Here is a 21,120-nt window from a genome sequence, read left to right on the forward strand (position 1 = left end):
TCCGTGCTTCCTTATCTGTTGTTTCATGTTGGAAGCCCTTCAGTTCCATTTCCTCGGTCAAATTGTGTCCTTTAGCATACTATCTTTACTAGTCTTCGCCCCTTCTGTGGCATTCAGTGCTGTTAATCTCTCCCATTGTCCTTGTTGGTTTCCGTTCCAGTCTGTCCCAATGTCGCTGAGACATTTCCTGTAGTGATTTCTCCTCCTATCTGTGTTTCATTCCTGGCCCCATTATATTCCTCATCTGCATGTTTCTTGGTGACATCGTCAGTATCCACTGTATCAGCATTGATGTGTATGCTGTTGATACTCTGTTCTACCTCTCCACCATCTCCCTTGATTGTACTGCTTGCATTGTTGTTGGACTGCTTTTTCAACATCAAGTAGTTAATTAGCCAGAATTCTATTGAATGTAACCTCAGCAAGATCAAAGACTTCTCCAAATATTGTACACTCCAGCCCTTGGTACCATTGCCCACCCCAGCTGCTAGCTCAGCCTGAACCAGAGCATGCTCACCCCTCTCTTGTTTCTCCTTCAGCTGAACTTCAAATGTCATATTCTGCCTCTTGTAGGCTACCCGCTTCCACTTATCTCTTGGTCTCCATTTTTCTTTTATCTTTCTTCATCCCTGCTTTCTCTTTCTCTTCCCCCCCCCCCCACAACTCCTCACACTGGAACCCTCATGTGCCTTTTGTCATCTCTAGGCTCCGCTTCCCCAATGAACTCCATGATATGCAAACTCCAGCTCATTCTAAAATTGCTGCCCATTTCCTATTTGACAAGTCCTATTTCCCAGTTCTTGCTGATCTCTCTTGGCTATTTGTTCCTTTGTTCCCCATCACATTTGAGTTGAATATCCTCATTTAATTTAGAAATTCCTCTGTCTCTCTCCTCTCTAACTGCAGCTGCTTTCAATCCTGTGTGCCAATGTGCTCTTCTAACCTTGGCCTCACTTCACCATCAGTGGTAATCTTCAGGCAACATGGCCCAGATCTGCCTAAACTTTTCCACCTATACTGCTTTTCCAGCGACTCACAACCAAAAAAAGCCTTTTCCAATCTTGCTTTTTTGACCTTGCCATATCTGTTCCAATTAATGCTCAGTACCATATTCTTCTGCATGCGCTCAATGATGATATGCCTGTTTCCTCACCTTCACTGGTTAACTACCACTTTTTTACATGCCTAGCTTGCCATATTGTAGTAGGGATTAAATATGATACTATAAGAATTAGCAGAAGTAGGCCATACCGCCCTTCAAGCCTGCTCCGCCATTTAAAAAGATCATGGTTGATCTTCGACCTCAACTCCACTTTCCTGTCGATCCCACTATCCCTTGATTCCCCAAGAGTCCAAAAATCTTATTTATCCTGGCCTTGAATATACTGAATGACTTTACACCCACAGCCCTTTGCGGTAGAGAATTTCAAGGATTCACAACCCTGAGTGAAGAAATTCCTCCTCATCAGTCTTAAATGGCCAACCATTATTCTAAGACTCTGTTCCCTTGTTCTTGACTCTTCAGCCATGGTAAACAACCTCTGCATCTACCATCAGAATCTTATGTTTCAATGAGATCACCTCTCATTCTTCTAAACTCCAGAAAGTATTGGCTCAATCTCGTAGCACAGCTCTCTCATCCCAGGGATCAATCTAGTAAACCTTTGTTGCACTGCTTCGAAGGCAGGTATGTCCTTCCTTTGATAAGGGCACCAAAACTATGGACTGCACTCCAGGTGTGCTCTCACCAAAACCCTGTGCAATTGTAGTAAGACTTCCTTACTCTTGTACTCTAACCCCTTTACAATAAAGGCCAACATGTCATTTGCCTTCCTAATTTCTTGCTTTACCTGCATGCTAACTGTTTCCTGTACGAGGACACCTAAATCTCGGAACACCAATATTTTATAGTTTCTCACCATTTTTTAAAAAAAACAAAATACTTGGTTTTCCATTCTTCTTCACAAAATGAATAATGAAACCCTAGTTTGTTTTCATAGTTGGGAAAAATTTAGTTTATTTTCTTTAGGATGTTTTAAGAAATTGTTAATCTGAAGCTCTAATTATATAGACCTACCACAGCATCTTACTTTGCTGTCCATTCCATGTTAACTTTCATTTCAGTTGGTTCCAGAGGAGCATTGGTGGAAGGTTGGCTGCCAATTACTTGCTGCCTCAGCAAGGGAGTGCAATATGTTTTTTTTTTTAAATTGGATGCAAGGAAGTACAAATTTTAATACTCAATCCTATAACTTAAAATTAACTCCAGTTTCTCCTTTTTTTTTTATATAAGCACATGAAAAAGTCTGCTACGAGGGAGTTTGGTTTAATTTGTTACTTTGACTGGAATTATCTATTGTGCACTGAGCAAGGATTTGAAACTTAATTTTTCTTCTTTTGTTTTTTTAATAGGGCCCCAAGAGCCATGTACAAGAAGTTCAGAGAGAGATGACAGTGGTATAGGGAGTGTTACAAGAAGCTTTAATGATCCAAGCACATCAAAATTGCAGTGTTCTGGAAGGTACACTCTAGTGCCCTCAACTACTTTTTCACTGAAGTTATAGCCTTGAATCCAATGAAGGTTGCACATCTTGCATGTTACATAAGCACATGAGATAGGAGCAGGAGTAGGCCATACAGTCCCTTGAGCCTGCTCTGCCATTTAATACGATCATGGCTGATCTGATCATGGACTTGGGTTCACTTCCCTGCTTGCTCCCCATAACTCCTTAATTCTTTATTGGTTAAGAAACTGTCTTGACTCTCTTACATTTGTTCAATGTCCTAGCTTCCACAGTTCTTTTGAGGCAGCGAATTCCACAGATTTACAACCCTCAGAAGAAATTCCTCCATCTCAGTTTTAAATGGACGGCCCCTTATTCTAAGATTATGCCCCCTAGTTCTAGTCTCCCCTAACAGTGAAAGCATCCTCTCTGCGTCCACCTTGTCAAGCCCCCTCATAATCTTATACGTTTCGATAAGATCATCTCTCATTCTTCTGAATTCCAATGAGTAGCGGTCCAACCTACTCATAAGTCAACCCCCTCATCTCATGATCTAGTAAAATTTAGTTTTCATCTTGCATCATTAATTTTAACATACAATTTTAAATCCATCTTTTTTTAAAGAAACAGGATATGGTCTATATTTGTTGGCCATTTTGAACAATATTTGTATTGCCATACCTGAATTTCCTAGTTGGCTACTTTCCAATTTTAGTGGCTTAATGTTCCTTACTGTATTTTGAGATGGCAGTCTGCAATCTTACAACAGAAAGCAACCTTTTTCTATTTTTAAGCCGTTCTGAAGCAATTTCTTGTTTTTTGTTGTCAACTTTTTCTGTCACTTTTCTTAAAGTATTCAACCCTTATTGGGGTACATTTCAACAGATGCCTTGTCCAAGCAGGCATTATTCATGTGATGACTACATTTTAAAGGTAGAATCTTCAACCCCTAAACTACTTAATCAATGTTCAAATAAAAACCATAAATAGAGGGAAATTGTGGCCTGTAACATAGTAAAATGCCATGTGATATTAGAACAGATAATCAAATACATGGTCAACGAGGTAAGTTTTAAAGAGCGTCTTGATGGAGAGGTTTAGGCAGGGAATTCCAGAGCTTTGAGGCCCAGGCAGCTGAAGGCGCAGTCACCAATGGTGGAGCAATGAACATCGGGGATGTGCAAGAGACTGGATTTGGAAGAGTGCAGTGATCTCCTGGTGGTGGGGGGGTTAGGGCTTGAGGATGTTGGAGAAGGGCAGGAGCGAGGCCATGGAAGAGTTTTGGCTGAGCTCCAGTTTATGTAGGGTGGGAGATAAGCGAGTATTGGAATAGTCCAGTCTAGAGTTGGTTTTTAAAGTTATAAACCATGCAATAAAGACTGCTGACATGGAAAATATATCACTGATTTTAATCAAATTAACCAACAAGATTTGAGTGGGTGGGTGGATACCGAATACAATTTATTGGCAAGCACTTGCTAAATACAGTAAAGTTGAGGCTACCCTGCAATTGGTGTTCTAGAAACCTAGTGGAACGGAGCAATGTTCTCCTCAGTCACCCATCTTAAACCTGGGGGGGAAATATGACTTGGCTACTAAGGTTTGCTAGTGCTTAAATTTAACATGCTGAAAAATACTTAACTTGCTAAGAAAAATATTACCTCAAATTGCAATGTGTACATCACCTTTTAAAACTTTTATCTCTCAGAAAATGAGGATTTGTATCTACATAACAGGTAATTGGCTCAAGGGACTGAATGGCATACTCCTGTTCTATGTTTCTAATCCCCTGGGAGGCTGATACACAACTAGAGCCAAATTTACTCTAGTTGTCACCAATATCTCCCTAGAATAAAATGAGCCTTTTGATGACCGAGCCAACTTGAGAGAAATTGGAGCGGACAGATACGGGGCAAACAAGATGCGTGAATTGCAATCAGTGTGGCATAATGAGCTGTGCATAAATAGTCTGTACCTTGTAAATCAACTACTGAAATAATTGTGTACGCAAAATAATGTTGGAATGAGCTGGAGACTTACCGAGATCGTTGTGAATGTTAACTTGCCCAAAGTACTGTAAGCTTGAACATTAGGAGTTTATATTTAATTTCATTATTTTTTATTTCACCTTCACTTAAGGTTCAATTCAACCTAAAAACTATGAGTGGAACGATATTCCCTTAATTCAAGCTTTTAATCTTGTAGGTTCAACACTCCAGTTAGAGATCCAACTGACGAAACGAGTTCTTGTCTTGGAGAGGTAAGAAACCTTTTCATATTACATTTGCAAAGGATACAGCGATGACTAAAATCAGTTGCATTATATTCATAAATACATTAGAATATAATGTGTCTCTAGCAATGCAAATTATACTTGCCAGTATTCAAACCAATATAAAAATGTGTTTCTTCTCAGGAATCAATTGAAATACCACTGGTAAATAGGCACCCTTTTGAAAGTAGTTTGCAGACTCCATATGCAAATCAGAAGGTAATACAGCAAAAGGACCAAGCCCAAGATCCAGCACTTCTGAATAAACCTAAAGAAAGTCTTCAGAAAAGAGAACTTCAGAAGACTGTTGACCAGTTGGCAGAAGAGGTTAGTAAACATCCCCTTTTTATATCATAGAATGATACAGCACAGAAGGAAGCTATTCAGTCCATCTTATCTGTCGGCTCTTTCAAAAGCTATCCATTTAGTCCTACACCCTGCTTTCCCCCATAGCCCTGCAAATTTTTCCATTTCAAATATTTCTCCAATCCCCTTTTGAAAGTTAATGTTGAATCTGCTTCCACTACCCTTTCAGGCTGTACATTCCAAAAAAACACTGCTCATCTCCCCTGTGGCTTTTTTGCGAACTACTTTAAATCTGTATCTTCTGGTTACTGACCCTCCTGCCAGTGGTAATAGTTTCTCCCTCTGAACTCTTGGCAAACCCGCTCATGATTTTGAGTTTCTATTAAATCTCACCTTAACTTCTGCTGTAAGGAGAACAATCTCAGCTTTTCCAAGTCCCTCATCCATGGTACCCTTCTGATAAATCTCTGCACCCTCTTCAAAGCCTGGACATCCTTCTTAGCATTTTGCCCAGAATTGGATGCAATACTCCAACTGAGGCTGAACCAGTGAATTATAAATATTTACTATAATTTCCTTTTTAAAATTTTATGGGCCAGACTTTTCACTTCAGATCGCTGGCCTAGTGCCCATATATCTCCTAAAACGGCAGGCTATCGCCCGTTTTGATTAAAAAGTGGAAAGTTGGGCTGGAAAATTGCCAGCCCAACTTTCCTGTCGCCTCGCTGAGGTTATTGCCCTCGCATTGCCGGGCTGATCACTCGCCGAAAAGCTGCTTTTACCTGGCCTTCCTCACAGTACTCGGCACTTCGGACACCATTTTGAACATCTGAGGAAATGAGGCTGCTTAAACAAGAAGGGCTTATAATTTGAGTTATTTAAGGGCCTTTTACTGATGGATCAACTCACATTTATACATTTTTTTTTAGTACAAAGATCATTTATAACAATAGTGATAATAGCGACGGGGCCTGTAGCTTCTCTACCATTACTTGTAAATGCTCACATGCTGGCATCTGAAGTAGAGCTTAGTGAAGGGGCCAATCGAAGAGGTGGCAGACTAATGTGGAGGAGGAGAACGTACAGCCGACGAACTTGCAGGGAAAAGCAATCTTGCCTCAACTTGTCTAATGCGTGCCTTAAGAGGCTGCGCTTCCGGAAGGGGTTCATCGATGAGATATGCCAGCTCATCAAGGAGGATCTGCAGCCTACCAGCACTATCAGGACCGTACTGCCCATTCAGGTAAAGTTTACTGTATCGGGCTCCTTTCAGGCTTCAGCTGGTGATATCTGTGGTATCTCCCAGCACACCACACTGCTCCATTTGACAGGTGACTGAAGCCCTTTACGCTCACAGGATGGACTTTAAACTTCCCCATGACCAGGGAGGCATAGATCTAGAGCGATTTGTGTTTCTCGCGAACAGCAAACTTCCCCAAGGTGCAGGGAGCAATAGAATGCTTCCACATCCTCCTGAAAGCACTTTTACAGAATGCGGAGTTGTTTCGTAACCGAAAGGGATTCCACTCCCTGAATGTACAGCTCGTTGTCGACCACAACCAAATCATCATGGCAGTTAATGCTAAATTTCCAGGCAGCATCCATGATGTGCACATCCTGCATGAGTGCTATCTCAGACATGTTTGACAGTCCGCCAGAAGGTCATGGTTGGATGCTGAGGGATAAAGGATACAGCCTTGCCAGCTGGCTCATGACCCCCCTCCCCACCCCATGTAATCCCCTGACTGAAGCCAAGAAGCGTTACAACGAAAGTCACATAGCTACACGCAATATAGTCAAAGACAACTGGAGTGCTCAAGCAACACTTCAGATGCCTGGACCACTTTGGAGGAAGCCTACAATAGAACCCAGACCAGGTCACTGAGTTTATTGTGGTGTGCTGCATGTTACATAACCTAGCTATAAGGAGAAGGCAACAATTGCCACATGGGGCTGCCGGTCCACCTCAGGAAGGAGTGGGGACGGAAGAGGCGGAGGATGAGGCTGGTGAGGACCTCTGGGAGGACAATCTGCCTGACTCTGAATCCATGGTCCCACCTCCTGGAAGACTGGAGAAACCCCATGGGAGTTATGCGGCTGTAAAGCTGTTGCACCAGCAGCTCATGAACGCTTCGGGGGACGGTTACGGTTAGACAACAGTTGCATTTGCGTTAAGTTTTATCCTGGCCTGGCCATTGTTGTGCAACAGTTGCATTAATGTTTTAACTTAACGTTCTTAGAAGACAATGCACAACAATTGTAAAATTCAATAAAAAGATGTAGTAATTTAACGTCAACTGTAACAAATCCCCACCCACCCCAACAATCGCCCAACAATAAATTTTAAAAAAACAAGAAAAAATAACAATACACCCCCCTCCCTACCTGTGGCCACCTTTCCCTCCAGATCCTGTACCCCTCGCGCCGTGTCCTAACCCCACCCGTTTTGGTCCCCGGGTACCAAGGCGCGTCTGGTGTGTAGCGGGCAACTGCAAAACTTCCTGTCGTGGTGGGGGTGGGGGTGATGGTGATGCGATCGGTTGTTTGTGGGGGGGGGGGGGGGGGGGGTGTTGGAGGTGGAGACTAAGCTGGGGCATCATCTTCCAAGTCAGTAGGAAGAGCCTCCTGACTCGCTTGTATGCTGGTGCTCATGGTGTGTGTGACAGCGGCACCTTGGGGTTCATGCCGTGTCCCGCCAACAACGCATGCCACAAAGCATCGATGGAGGTGGTCAGCGCGTGCATCTCCAAGAGTGTCTGCTGCGAAACCTCCGCTTGCACAGCACACACCCAGGACATGTTCCTTGTGAACATCATGAATGCCTGGAGATGCTCGCGACTAATTGCGACAAGCTCCTCGCACAGTGTGATCAAGCCCTCTATCCGATCGGCCAGAGGAAGCGTGTGCTCAACTGGCTGACCCGACCTCTTTGGTTGAAATCGACAAAGTGGCTGCGGCTTCCACTGTCTGAGATGAAAGGGGCATCCTCCTCTGTTTCCATAACTACTTCCTTCTCTGGGTCGGTAGTCTCCTCCTCCTTCTCTTCACCACCCGTGGCAAATGACACCTGCAAAGGTGCAGGTGCTGCCTCCCTTTGCGTCTCTGGTGGTGGTTGACCTTCAAAACACAATTGAGCTTATTAGAACAGAATGATGCACTATTATTGCGCTGCGTTGGCATACGTAGGAGGAGTAGCATGACTACAATAAATGTTACCAAGAGATGTTACATATTAATGCATCATTTGGTTGTACATCAATGTGGAATTCACAGACCCAGAGAGCTATGGAGGCTGGATCAGTTGGAGATGGACAGAATGATAAGGGAGTAAGGGTTTATGGGGAGCGGATAGATGGCCTTCCCTTGCTCTTATTTCTTATGTTGTCAACTTGAGAGTAGCACAGAGGCTGCATGTATAACACCATATACGAATGATATATTATAATTAAATGACGTTACATTACTTTAAAACTGCTGGACCCATTACTCACGTGATGCAAGTGCCGTCACGTGTTCGTCAGGGTCCGTCCTTTGCAACTGCTGGGCAGAGCCCCCTCCGGTGCACTTCTGCTCTGAACGGTTGTTCGATATCTTCTGCAAACGTGGAAAGAGCATGGCATAAGCTAATTGACTAGGTAATATCATGGAACGACAACAGTTTCCAACGTTGCATGCAAATAAGATCCACAATTGCTGCACGGTTATAACAAAGATTTGCGTGTTTAGGAGCTGCAGCTTGACACACACATCTCTCTACTACAATCACCATTGAACTCTGCAATGACAGGAGCTAATGTCCAAAGGTGTCTCCGGGCAGACAGTGAGCACGGGAAGCTCTTCCTCAGTCCATATGCTGGGTCCCTGTGTAAGTGACAGCAGCCAGAGAGTCTTAAAAAGGGCACAGGTTCATAGCCCTGTCCAGACTTTAGCAGAGAATATATATTATATAGATGTAATAATAATAAAATTAAAGTCAATCCAGGAGATTTACTATTATAATTACAATTTTCATCAATACACTATAAAATCTGTACTTACTCTTGCCGAAGCAGCAAGGCTGTTCAAGCGCTTCCGACACTGGTCGGGCCCCCTCGTCTCGTGGGATGCCGAGGAGATGACTTCTGCAATCTTGGCCCAGAGCTTTCTGTAGATCTGGGGTGGAGATTTTCCACGCCCACCCCGGGTTAATTGGGCCCACCAGGAGTGCACCTCCTGGACGATGGTCTTGCCCTGCACGCACTCCCCCTCCCTCTAAATCACTGCTGGATGAAGACATTTTCCTTTTTATCGATTTTTCTTTTATCGACTCTTTCTCCACTATGTCTCAGTTTTGATTTTTTTTTTTACTTCTGTATGTATCTACTATGTTTAATCTCTTCCTTTGCTGTGCTTTTTCTTTCTCTCTCTCTCTCTCTCTCTCTCTCTCTCTCTCTCTCTCTCTCTCTCTCTCTCTCTCTCTCTCTCTCTCTCTCTCTCTGCCTTCTGCACATGTGTGGAAGGCTGTTGCTAGGGAAGCTTTGCCTTCCATATTGCTTGGCCCGTTTCGCATCACTGGACTATCGCTTCGCCCATTTCACATCGCTGGGCTATCACTGAGCCGAAAGTCGAGATCCAAAAAATGGGCGATGTTCCAGCAATCATGAAGGCTGCCACATCGCCCATTTTTTGGGCGATAGCCAGCAAAATGGATAGTAGCCCTATGCCTCTTTATAAAGCCAAGGATCCCATATGTTCTTTGGGCTTATCAACTTGTCCTGCCAGCATCCAAGATTTGTGTATGTGAACCCCCAGTTCCTGCACCCCTTTCATTTAATTTATATTGCCTCTCCTCATCCTTCCAAAATGCATCATTCAAACTTCTGGTAAATTTCTTCCATATGTCTTCCCATTTCACCAGTTTCTATCCTCCTGAAGTCTACTACTGTCCTCCTCACATTGTGTCACCTGCAGACTTTGAAATTATGCCCCGTATACCCAAGTCCAAGTCCAAGTCATTAATGTATATCAAAAAGAGCAGTGGTCCTAATACCGACCCCTGGTGGGACACTACTTTATACTCTTTTCCAATCCAATAAATAACCGTTCACCACTACTCTCTACTTTCTGTCTCTTAGCCAATTTCGTATCCACACTGCCACTGCCCCATTAATTCCATGGGTTTCAATTTTGCTAACCAGTCTATTATGTGGCACTTTTATCTAATGCCTTTTGAAAGTCCATATACACAATATCAACAGCACTACCTTCATCAGCCCTCTATTACTTCATCAAAGAAGTTGACCAAGTTTGTCAGCCATACTTTGCTGCTGGCTGCCATTTATTAACCTATGTTATTCCAAGTAACCGTTAATTTTGTCCCAGGTTATCTCTATAGAGATTCCCATACCACTGACGTGAGACTGATTGACCTATCGTTACCTGGTTTATCCAAGGAGGATTGAAAGATTGTGGCCAAAGCATCTGCTATTTCCACTCTTGCTTCCCTGAGCAATCTCTGATGCATTCCAGCTGGATGTGGGTGACTTTTCTATCCCTTCCTTTACTGTGAAAAGATGCAAGTACTCATTCAGTACCCCAGCCATGCCTTCTCCATCCTCAATTAATTCATTTTCGATCTCTAATCTACCCAAGCCTTCCTTGGACTATCCTTGTACTATTTATATGTTTATAAAGTCTTGAATGTTCCTTTTGTGTTACCTGCTAATCTATTCTTATACACTCTCTATTTGCCCTTCTTATTTCCTTTTTCAGTCTGTATTCGGCTTGGTTCTCTACTGTATTATGAGCCTGACATTTATCATAAGTCTCCATTTTCTGTTTTTTTTTTTTAATTTCTTTCGTCATCCATGATGCTCTTGCTTTGGATACCCTTCCTTTTAGCCCCTGGAGGGAATGTGTCTGAGCAGTACCCAAGCTATCTCTCTTCCTTGAAGATCTCGTTGCTGATTTACATAGTTGTATAAATTAGCCAAAACACTTAATCCAAATCTATCCTGATTGCACACCTTATGTGGAAAGCTCATTTATTTTGGGAAAGTACGATAATTAATCATGTATTTTAGCTCTTAGAGTAATGTTGCCCATTGCAATGCACAACTTGTCCAAGGCTCCAAAACACCAAGAACCAACTGAATGTTTATTGGTGAATGATTTCCTTCTACAGGTAGCAGATACTATCACCAAAGATTCACCTGGAGTATCCCAAAAGCAACATCTGGCCCTGGAAGACATATTTGTCTCGCTGGTGAACAATCCCTTTATTGCACAAACAGAGCTTCCAAGGACACCCAAACACTTGGGTAAGTTTCATAGTTTGATTTTTAAATCTAAGCACATGCTGAGTTATGTGAACCATAATTTACTAATTTTCCTGTGTCTGTAGACTTGGAAGTACAAGCTTTTTTGCAGGTGACTACTATTAAAATTATGATCAAAATAGCAAGCATTTGAATTTGTGACAAAGAAAGAACAAACTTTGTATTCATATCATGCCATGATGTCCCAAAGCTCTTCACAGCAAATGAATTACTTTTGAAGCATAGTCCAGATCTGCCTCCACCTGACATTACTCGTGTTTGACTCTCGTCATTCCCAGCAATGGCTCATGGCATATAACAGCCTAATTGGGCCTGCTGAACAGCCAGCTTGGTGTTGGTTGTCACTGTGTGCTTTGCTCTGTTTAGTATCGCTGGTGTTGGTTACTCTGTTTCGTGCCTCATTAGCCTGTTTTCTGACTGCTACAGAGGATCCTAAGAAAAATTCTTACTTAGTATTGACTGATTAAGAGATCTCAATTCTTCATTGATAAAGATGAAAAATCAGTAAAGTGAAGGTGAAGTTTAAAATAGTTAAACTTGTATTTCTATGGTGTATTTCATACCCTCATGATATCCCAAAGTGCTTCACAACTAACAAATTACTTCGCAGCGTATCCACTATTGTTCTGTAGCCAAACTTGTCAGCCACAACCTTCTAGAAGTATTCACTAGTAGCAGGTCTCCCATTATCAGAGATTTTACAACTAAGCTTACTAACATTGATATTTACAAAGGGTTCTAGACCAGCTCGAGTTCAAAACTAATCAAACCACAAATGACTGAGTGCAAAATGAGGTTGGGGGCAAAGTTTACAATTCGCTGATGGTAACCATTAGGGAGTCACTGAATATAAGGGAAATCCCATTGGATTAGAGATGAGCCAACTTGCTACCACTTTTCAAAAGTGCCAAAACAGACCCACCTAACTTTAAATCCATTAGTCTTGCACCACTAAGTAGCAATGTAATGGAATCAAGAGCAAAGTTGATGGTTACCTATTTCAAAATAACCTAGTAAATGGTACCCACCATAGTTTCAGAAGGGGAGGATCCTGCCGGAGTGATTTCCTTGACTTTCTTTTTTAAAACTTTACCTCAAGTGGACATTTTGGCCTTGATAAAGTTACTCGAGAGGCTGGTGCAACAACAATTTGCATTTTTGAAGGCGATCCCTCCAATAGTAGGGTTGCGAGTGCAGAAAAGTCAGTTAGAGGAACGATATCGGCCCAGAATTTTTTGCAAAGATGTTAAACGCAGCCATTTGTGGCAAAGAGATGCACCATGAGTTGCGAATCGCCACAAATTTGCTGGATGGTTTGCGGTGTTAGCCTCGTAAAAACTGGAGCTCACCATCAACCTTTTGAGTGTCAAGAAATTGCTGCATGTAAATATGAATTAGCCTTGCTGCAGAAAGTTGGGGCTGCTATTTCATGGTGTGTAGACCCTGTTAATGGGGTAATTTATGTTCCAACGGCCTTCCACTTTGAAATCCATTTACAATTAATAATTGTTCGCCACAAAGCATGCAATCAGGATGCAAGCTAAACTGGGGAAATTATAAAAGGAAGTAAATCCTTCACTGAGGGGGAAAGATGCATTGGAGAATACATCTAAATGATGGAACTGTGAAAGAAAACAAAAAAGGAGCACTGATTGGAAATGTTTTACTGGAATGTTGCAAATTGAGAATACGTGGGCTAGCAACTGGCTGGCAAGGCAAGAAATATTTCTCACCAGCAGAGAGGAAGATCAGCAAATTTGATTTGTGGATTCTGTCTGGGAATAAAGTCAAGGCTAAATGAATTTCAACTTTACTTATTCCCCCAATCAACCAGTATGTTGGTCCACTAGAGTTTAGGGAATATGTAAAACAAGGCAGAGGAACCTGAAGGGGCACGCTAATTTATTCTGAGCATCATCCCCATAAACATTGCTTTCAATTGTAAGGAACAATCCATCACCATGCTGATTGCTCAAGTAAAATCAAACTTTGAATTGCTAGAAAATATATAGCTTTCATGTAGGCAGCAGCTACATTTGGTTCCTGAATTTCTTAACCAGCTGAACCTGGGCAGGGCATGGTCTTCAATCAGATGTATGTTTGTCATGTTCCATAGACAAAAAAAACAAACTACACATTTTCCTGCAGGAAACTCGGTGACATTTCAATAAACTGTTTAAATAACACTAACCATTCAACTCCTTAAATTTCATTGGTTAAGGAGATGGACTATTAGTCCCATCTTTCATCAAGGTCCTAGTTGGCAATTTGCGGCGCAAAAATTATTTGAACTGAAAAGCGAGGAAAGAAATCTATTGTGCTTGCCACGAGATGCCCTGCTCAAAGATTCTTGGCCAATTAGAGATAGGGAGGGGCAAGGCCATGAAGGGATTTAAACACATGGATGAGAATTTTAAATTTGAGATGGGAGCCAATGTAGACCAGTGAGGACAAGAGTGATGCACAAGTGAGCCCTGGTGCAGGATAGGATATAAGCAGCAGAGTTTTGGAAGAGATGGAGTTTTTGGCAGGTGGAGGGTCGGAAGATGGCTCGATGAGAAACTACAGAAGGATGGAGATGGAATTTGCAAGTAGGCAGAACTATGATAGGTGAATTTTAATCAGTTGCACGTTGCTTTGTATTTTTTTGTCTTTAATGAATGACGTGGAACTAGCTATTTGAGAAACTGAGAGCTGAGGACTACAGATGTGTTGACAACTTCTGCAGATTATTTCAGTACTTGCCATGTCCAGTCATTGCAGAGCAGCAATCAACAAAATAAAAATAATGTGGAGCTATATTGCTACATCACTGCAAGTCTGTGGCAGCTATGCTGATGCTGTGCAATGTACTGCTCAGGCCTTGCCTTGAGTACAGCATTTGGTCCTGATTGCTGAGCCCTGGAGTGTTGCAAAAAAAGGGACTTGAAGTTGTTCTCCGAAGACTGAATTACAAGAAGTTTTGAACCTTGCAAGTAAGCAAATTAATGGAAACATTATGGAGGTATACAAGGTAAGTGAAATAGGCAGTTAATCCAGAGTCCTATTTCAAATTAAATCATAACTATAGAGCAAGAGGAGATGGGAACAAACTGATAAAAGGCAAGATCGGGTTTGGTGTTGGGAAGCACTGCACATAATGAATATTTGGTTTAAGTAAGGTTGATTTGCTGAAATTCATATCCTTTCCCTTTGTAAGAATTTTTTAAATATCCAAACCCCTCACTTTTTTATTGATTGGGTAATTTGTGGTTTTTTCAAAAGCGCTCAATAAAACTAATTTGTTACAGTTACAGATATTAGGAAGTCATGGAGATGTGCAGTTCAGGAATCGGAGCTTGAGCAAAGGAAACACCAGGAGGAATCTGTATCAACACATCCAAAACACACACACTGTACCAATGGCCAAGTTCTATTAAAGCCTGAAGAATCTTCATCTGTTGCATGTATAAACCTGTCAGTTAATGATGAGACTATTCCCTTTTGCTGTACTGAAATTGGTGAAATACAGAAAAGCTGGATTGTGTCAGCTGATAGAAAAATATTGCCATCTGTCAGAAGAAGGACCCGCTGTTGGAGTGAGAATGCTTCCAATCTTGATGCAGAATCAGCTAGCTCAAACTGTCACTCCACCAGAAATGAAAAGAGAAACAACCAGCTTCCTACACCTGATCACCTGTGGGAAAAGACCAAATACAGACACAGTAATTGGGAGGGATCAGGAATGGGTTGCTCAGATGTTGGATCTGAAGATGAACCACATCACTTCAGTCGTAAAACCACGGGTAGTGATACAGACGATGCATTGAGCAATAAAATTCTCTCTCTGTCTTCTGGATCCCAAGTTTTAAGTTTTGAAGATGATTCTAGCACTGTGACAACAGATGAGACTAAATCTGATCACGGTCTACAGTTTGTGACTCAAGGGAGATTAAGTGCCAAATCTCCAATTAAAAAGGAGAAACTGTCTCAAGATTTCGGATTAGAAATGTACAAAAACAAATTCACTTTGGAAAACTCTGAGTCCTTTTCATCCTTTGATACTGAACGTGACTTGGAGTGTACATTACCTTGGAATGAATCTCACAATTTTATTGCTACACTTTCCAGCTCAGCGAAGCCTCCAAGGCTTGGAATTTTGCAGGAGACTATTCCTGATGTGCTTGGTAATGACAGTTTTAACTGTTCTAAAAGCGTGGATGTCTATCAACTAGATAATTCCCACTTGGACCTGCAGGATTGGAGCAATAGATTGGGGAAAACGCCCAAGGGATTTTTGGCCACAGGGTATGGTGGAAGTGAAAAGATCAATTTAATTGAACATATGGGAGCTTCTAATTTCAATAGTAGCGGTGATGGTAAAGAGCAATGCAAGTCTGAACTTAAGGGTGAAATAGACTATGTGAATGAGGAAATAGATAATGCTGATAAACCGTTTGCCCTGGATTCAAATTTTTTGGAAATTCTATCACCAGTGTCTTTGGAATTCCAAAGGCTTGTTTTATTTTCTGATTCTTTGGGAAGCTCTCCATCTCTTTGAAGATTGCCTTTTTGCCATTTCTCAGCTCATTCCTTCAAAGAGTAAGTACATGCATTTGATTATTAGCATATGTCAGCAGATAAATAGCTGTGATTCTGCTTACAGTAGTAGGTAACTGGAATTTTTTTCTTTGGTGTGTGGTAATTGTTTAATGCCCATATTGTATATTAAAATGTTTGATATTTGTTTAATGACTTGTTGCTTTTTTGTTCTCCATGTGATTCATTTGGTACAAGAAAATTGTACGTCATGTCTGCAAGAGGTTTTCTCGAGCCAAATGACCAACCCCCTGATAAGATTGAACTATAATCCTGAGCTAAGAGTTCTACTTTATCAACAGCAGTGGCTTTTCAATTATTCCCAGCAGAAAAGGTTTAAAATGTTAAGTTGTTCAGTTCTGTTATCAAACCTTGTATTAGCATCTTCTGTATAGATAGGTCAATGATCTGAGTATGAAAGCACATTCATTTATCCATGGTTTAGTACCTATTTGGATTGTAGAGGCAGGTGGTTGCTGCTGAATCTCTTCGCCTCCAATTGATGAATGTACTTTTTTGGGGTGTGTCCATGCTATGATCAGAAAGATGTGGTTAATTTTATATATTTTGAGTTGTGCTTGTGCCACTCGGCATTGTTTGCCTAGTGAACCTGTGCGCATCGTCTGTTTAGTAACTAACTAGTGACAATCCTGAGGATGGTGCAGATAAAGGGTTGGCAGATCTCTTTGGGGTCAAATTAACACCAATGATGTCAAACAATGGGAAATTGAAACCAAGTTGATCCTCTGACGGTCTTTATAATCCTATATCCTTGCCAAGCAGGTCCTTGTTCCTCTTAAGTCATTGTTACTTGAGCAGCCTGGCTGATTGATGGGAATTTGTTGCTGGCAGCTGAGATTTTTTAAACCACTTGAATCCCAGTAACCCTGTAAGCAAATGCTTCAATTGGTAGGGAGGTCGAAGCTGGACAAATGGCAGGAAACTATATTCAGTGCAGTTAAGATGTGCTGTTTCAGTAGTTAAAACTTCCATCCACACTTGGAGATTCTTAAGGCTTGACTTTTGATCTGCACCCAAGCTACATTAGTGAAGTACACCCCACCCCCTCAGAGTGCACACATGTATAGTGAGAATTAATCTCAATGTTTTTTTTCTGTTTGGTTTGGGAACTCTAGCATGATGGGTTCCTGCATGTTAGACAAGCAGGTGACCAAATGGTCTCACCCTGGCATATTTAGCAGATCGACCTGTAGAGCTCTCTTGTAAAAGGAAACAGTTCTTGGGGACAGATTATTGATGCTTAAGCGTTCCATGATCATCTCATAGTTCCCAAGCAGGTGGGTGGGAAAGTACCAACACCTAAACTGATTTGTTCCCAAGCTCTTAATGGACTATGGGCTAGATTTTGGCCGACTTTGCGACCGGGTTTTCGTGGCGAACCCAGTCGGCAGGATCCTCGGTGACCTACACATTAGAAAACTTAAATACCTCCATGCTGTACCCAATTAACTCTGTTTAACAGCTTTACAATGTTCACATTATGACTTTCAAAGAATGATGATTAATCCAAGTTCTTTTCCATCTTTGATAATGGACATACTTCCTTTTGAATGCTGTGAATCGTTTTATATTGGTCACCTGTCCACAGTTAACAATCATCTCTAATTTTTGTTTGAACAGTTAACTACCCTCCACAGATTACTGAATGTTAACCGCAAAAAGACCCAGAACTGACTACTGTGAAGCTCCACTTATTAGTGCATCTCCGTCAAACCCATATCCAGTCCATTTAAGATAGTCTACTTGCATCTCTCCATATTTCAACTTGTGCTGTTGAAACCCTCCTTCGTGACTTTGGCATTTCCATACTTGGCCTTTCCAGCATTCTCCTGGGCCAGCCTTCTGAGCTCCATCATGCATAAATTGCAACCCATCCAGAACCCTGCCACCCCCATTTTCTGCACATGTATCAACCCTAGTATTGCCCTCAATTGGCTTCCAGTACATTGATTGTGAAATTGTAACACCGGTGCAGCGTCGAGAATCCGGAACCCGAGGCCGTTCTGGATTGTGGGCATTTCTGGACTTTCAATCGTCTTTCTGGTGTCACTAATCCGGAAACACCCAAGCCCAACTTTGGGGATTTTGGAATATCAAGGAGGAGGGGGTCCCGCTGAGGAGGGGCTGTCTGGGCCGGCGGGGTCCCACCGAGGAGGGGCTGTCCAGGCCGGCAGGAGCGGGTCGGGTTCTGAGGTAAGAACGATGAGGTCAGAGGTCGGGCAGCGGCGGGGCCCCAGGGTCGGCGGGTCCGGATTCCGGACGATCCTGCCACTGATCGGTCCGGATTCCGGAACTCTAGATTTTTGACGCTGCACCTTTTTATTACAAATCCCTCCACTGCATCCTACAGATTAATTTTGCGCACTCCATTCTTCTGACTCTCAGGTTTTCCTCCTGCTCCGCCATTGTTGGCAGCGCCTTCAGCCATCTTGTCTTCACACTCTGGCATTTTCTTCTGAAACCATTCCATTTTGCCCTATCTCTTTCCACTTTCAAAAGCTGCTTTGGTCTTCTGCCCTAACTCTTATCCTCCTTTCTGTGTCGTAGCTTGGGCCCTTCCAATTTCAAAGGGCTATATAAACAATTCTTGCCTTTTTCTGTAAATTCTGTTTGCCTGCAGCTTTCATTCCAGGCCTGAGACTAATTCAACTGAACCATGTGAGCCATATACTTCGTATGGTGTTTGACAGTGGGCATGTGCAATTTAAGTACTATGTCCACTTCAACTGAGAAATACAACAGTTCTAGATTTTGTTTTCCTTCAATTAGGTCATCTGAAGAGAGCATTTTGAGCCAAATAACATTGTTCCAATGTTCCAAGACTGTTATTCCTGGTGGATAGTATTGGAAGGAACTGGAAATGGCAAATTCAGAGTTGTACAGAAATGAATTACACCAGTATATTACCATTTTTTTTTGTTTGTTTGTGACGGAGATTGAAACATGCAATTTACCTCTGCAAGGCATTAGCCTCCTATGTTAATGATAGTCAACTGTGTTTCTTCCTCTGGAGAATCCATTATATTGAATAGTGGATTGCATCTCTTCAGTGTTGCTCCATCTCGAGTCAAGACCCACTAGGAAATTTAGACTTTGTACTGCAAGTGGTCCATAGGTGAACCATTTGATTATGGAGATGCAAGCTAGTGTATGTATTACTGTAGTGTTATCAAGCTGTAACACGCTTCGTTACTTCAAATTGGTCCAACCACCAGTAACTGATCTGTAAGCACCACACACTTGGTATTTTATAGCTTCACTGCTTATAGTAATGCTGCCTTTTAAACGATGCTTGCTGGTAAACAGCTTTTGTTTCTGTGGGAGTACTGGTTTTAACTCTTTCTTTCTCTTTCTAATTTTCAGATGAAGAACTTCAAAGGCCATTTGCGAAAATTCCGTTGTCGTTCAAGGCACTTTCCTTAATAATGAACTTTTAACAGGGACTGAATGTTGCAATGGGTTAAATGAGGTATTTCGCCTCTGACCTAGAATCTGATCCAGCCCACACTGTTGAGACCCTGTGTGAAATAAGTTTGGAAAGCTTCAAAACTGTTTGTTTTTAGCAGGGATGGGCCAATCTAGTTGGTCTTGAAGTAGAGCAGAGGTAATTTTACTCTACACTGTGTATTTGTTCATGGCTGGGTGCCTGAAATGGAAAATAATTATGTTGACCAGCAGAAGATATTACTTGCCTTGGTGAAACCAGAATTTGGAATTTTAAAACTTTTTTCATGAACTTTGTACATACTGCACATTTTAATTTATACAAAAGTCACTAACTTGCAATTTTTTTTAGCAGCTGTGGACTTCAGTCTTGGACAGTAGGTGTCACAATGTCATTTTACCTCTGACTTGGGTTCTAATTAGTCCAGCGTAATGGGATATGAGGGTCCCAAATTAAATTGTTTGTGCTCTCCCAACTGCCCAATTCCAATGAAATACATGTCTACAGTAAAACTGTCCATTTTAATACTAGCAGTCATTGAAATGTCATCCAGAATGGCTGCAATCTATCTTTAGCTACCTTGGCCATGTTGGACACTGACATTAGGTGTAAAAGTTGGAAATGTGTCCCTAGTGATGCCAAGCTAAACTTCCTGAATTCACCCAAAACATTTAAACATCCTCCAATCCATTTATCACTTTCTTGTTCTCCTTATTTCTTGTACTAATATTTTGTACTTGCCATTAGCAAATGTAACATTTGTAGTTTATAATAAAGTTTGTGTATGCAGAAATTAATTCTTAGATCATCTACAACTGATGGTTTCTCTCTGATCTTGTTTAAGACTACAGGTAGAGTACACTCTGGGGGGGCCCCCATACCTTGCTGCTTAACTTTTCAATCATTCAACTTCAGTTGGGAGTCTGGAATTACATTGTGACTATATACAGTTAATTATTTGGGTCTAAAGCCCTCCGATTTCTCTACTGGAAGCAGGATACCCTTTCAAAAATAAACTGGGCAATTTTATAATTTTGGTACCAGAATCTAATAAATGCAAATCTTACTGTTGGTATAGTAGCAAAGACATGCAGTTTATATTTGTAATTGTTATAAGTAAACTGTACACTGAAGTATGGGAATCGGGGGTGAGAAAACTCCACTAGCTGGATTCATACCTAGCACAAAGGAATATTGTTGTGGTTCATTTCAGTCCCAGGTCTTTGCTGCAGGAGCTCAGGGCTGCAGCCTTGGCCCAACCATCTTCAGCTGCTTAATCAATGACCTATCACAAGCCTGACTTGTGTCTTGTAGATGATGGAAAGGCTTTGGGGAGTCAGGAGGTGAGACACTTGCTGCAGAATACCCAGCCTCTGACCTGCTCTTGTAGCCACAGTATTTATATGGTTGGTCCAGTTTAAGTTTCTGGTCAATGGTGACCTCCAGGATGTTGATGGTGGGGGATTCAGCGAAGGTAATGCTGTTGAATGTCGAGGGCTTGTTGGAGATGGTCATTGCCTGGCATTTCTGTGGTGCAAATGTTACTTGGCACTTATCAGCCTCGGTCTTGCTGCATGCGGGCATGGACTGCTATTTATCTGAGGATTTGCGAATGTCACTGAACACTGCAGTCATCAGCGAACATCCCCACTTCTGACCTTATGATGAAAGGAAAGT

The 21,120-nt window shown here is 41.9% G+C and overlaps 1 protein-coding gene and 1 non-coding gene across 4 annotated transcripts in view; both read left to right on the top strand.

Annotated features, from left to right (window-relative positions):
- The window catches only part of haus6 (HAUS augmin-like complex, subunit 6), a 105,307-nt gene extending 85,862 nt beyond the window's left edge, over window positions 1-19,445 (top strand). For all 3 annotated transcript variants that reach the window (XM_070886448.1, XM_070886457.1, XM_070886466.1), the window contains 6 exons: window positions 2,413-2,521; window positions 4,710-4,764; window positions 4,921-5,103; window positions 11,246-11,381; window positions 14,690-15,980; window positions 19,362-19,445. In XM_070886448.1, the coding sequence (XP_070742549.1) occupies window positions 2,413-2,521; window positions 4,710-4,764; window positions 4,921-5,103; window positions 11,246-11,381; window positions 14,690-15,939 (1,733 nt within the window). In that variant the 3' untranslated portion in view covers window positions 15,940-15,980; window positions 19,362-19,445. The remainder of the gene's footprint in view (window positions 1-2,412; window positions 2,522-4,709; window positions 4,765-4,920; window positions 5,104-11,245; window positions 11,382-14,689; window positions 15,981-19,361) is intronic.
- LOC139279995 (small Cajal body-specific RNA 8) lies at window positions 4,295-4,426 on the top strand. The gene has a single exon (XR_011596578.1). It is a non-coding gene; the product is annotated as a small Cajal body-specific RNA 8 (non-coding RNA).
- Window positions 19,446-21,120: the final 1,675 nt, after the last annotated feature.

Source organism: Pristiophorus japonicus, chromosome 1, assembly GCF_044704955.1.
Source record: "Pristiophorus japonicus isolate sPriJap1 chromosome 1, sPriJap1.hap1, whole genome shotgun sequence".
Lineage (NCBI taxonomy): Eukaryota > Metazoa > Chordata > Chondrichthyes > Pristiophoridae > Pristiophorus > Pristiophorus japonicus.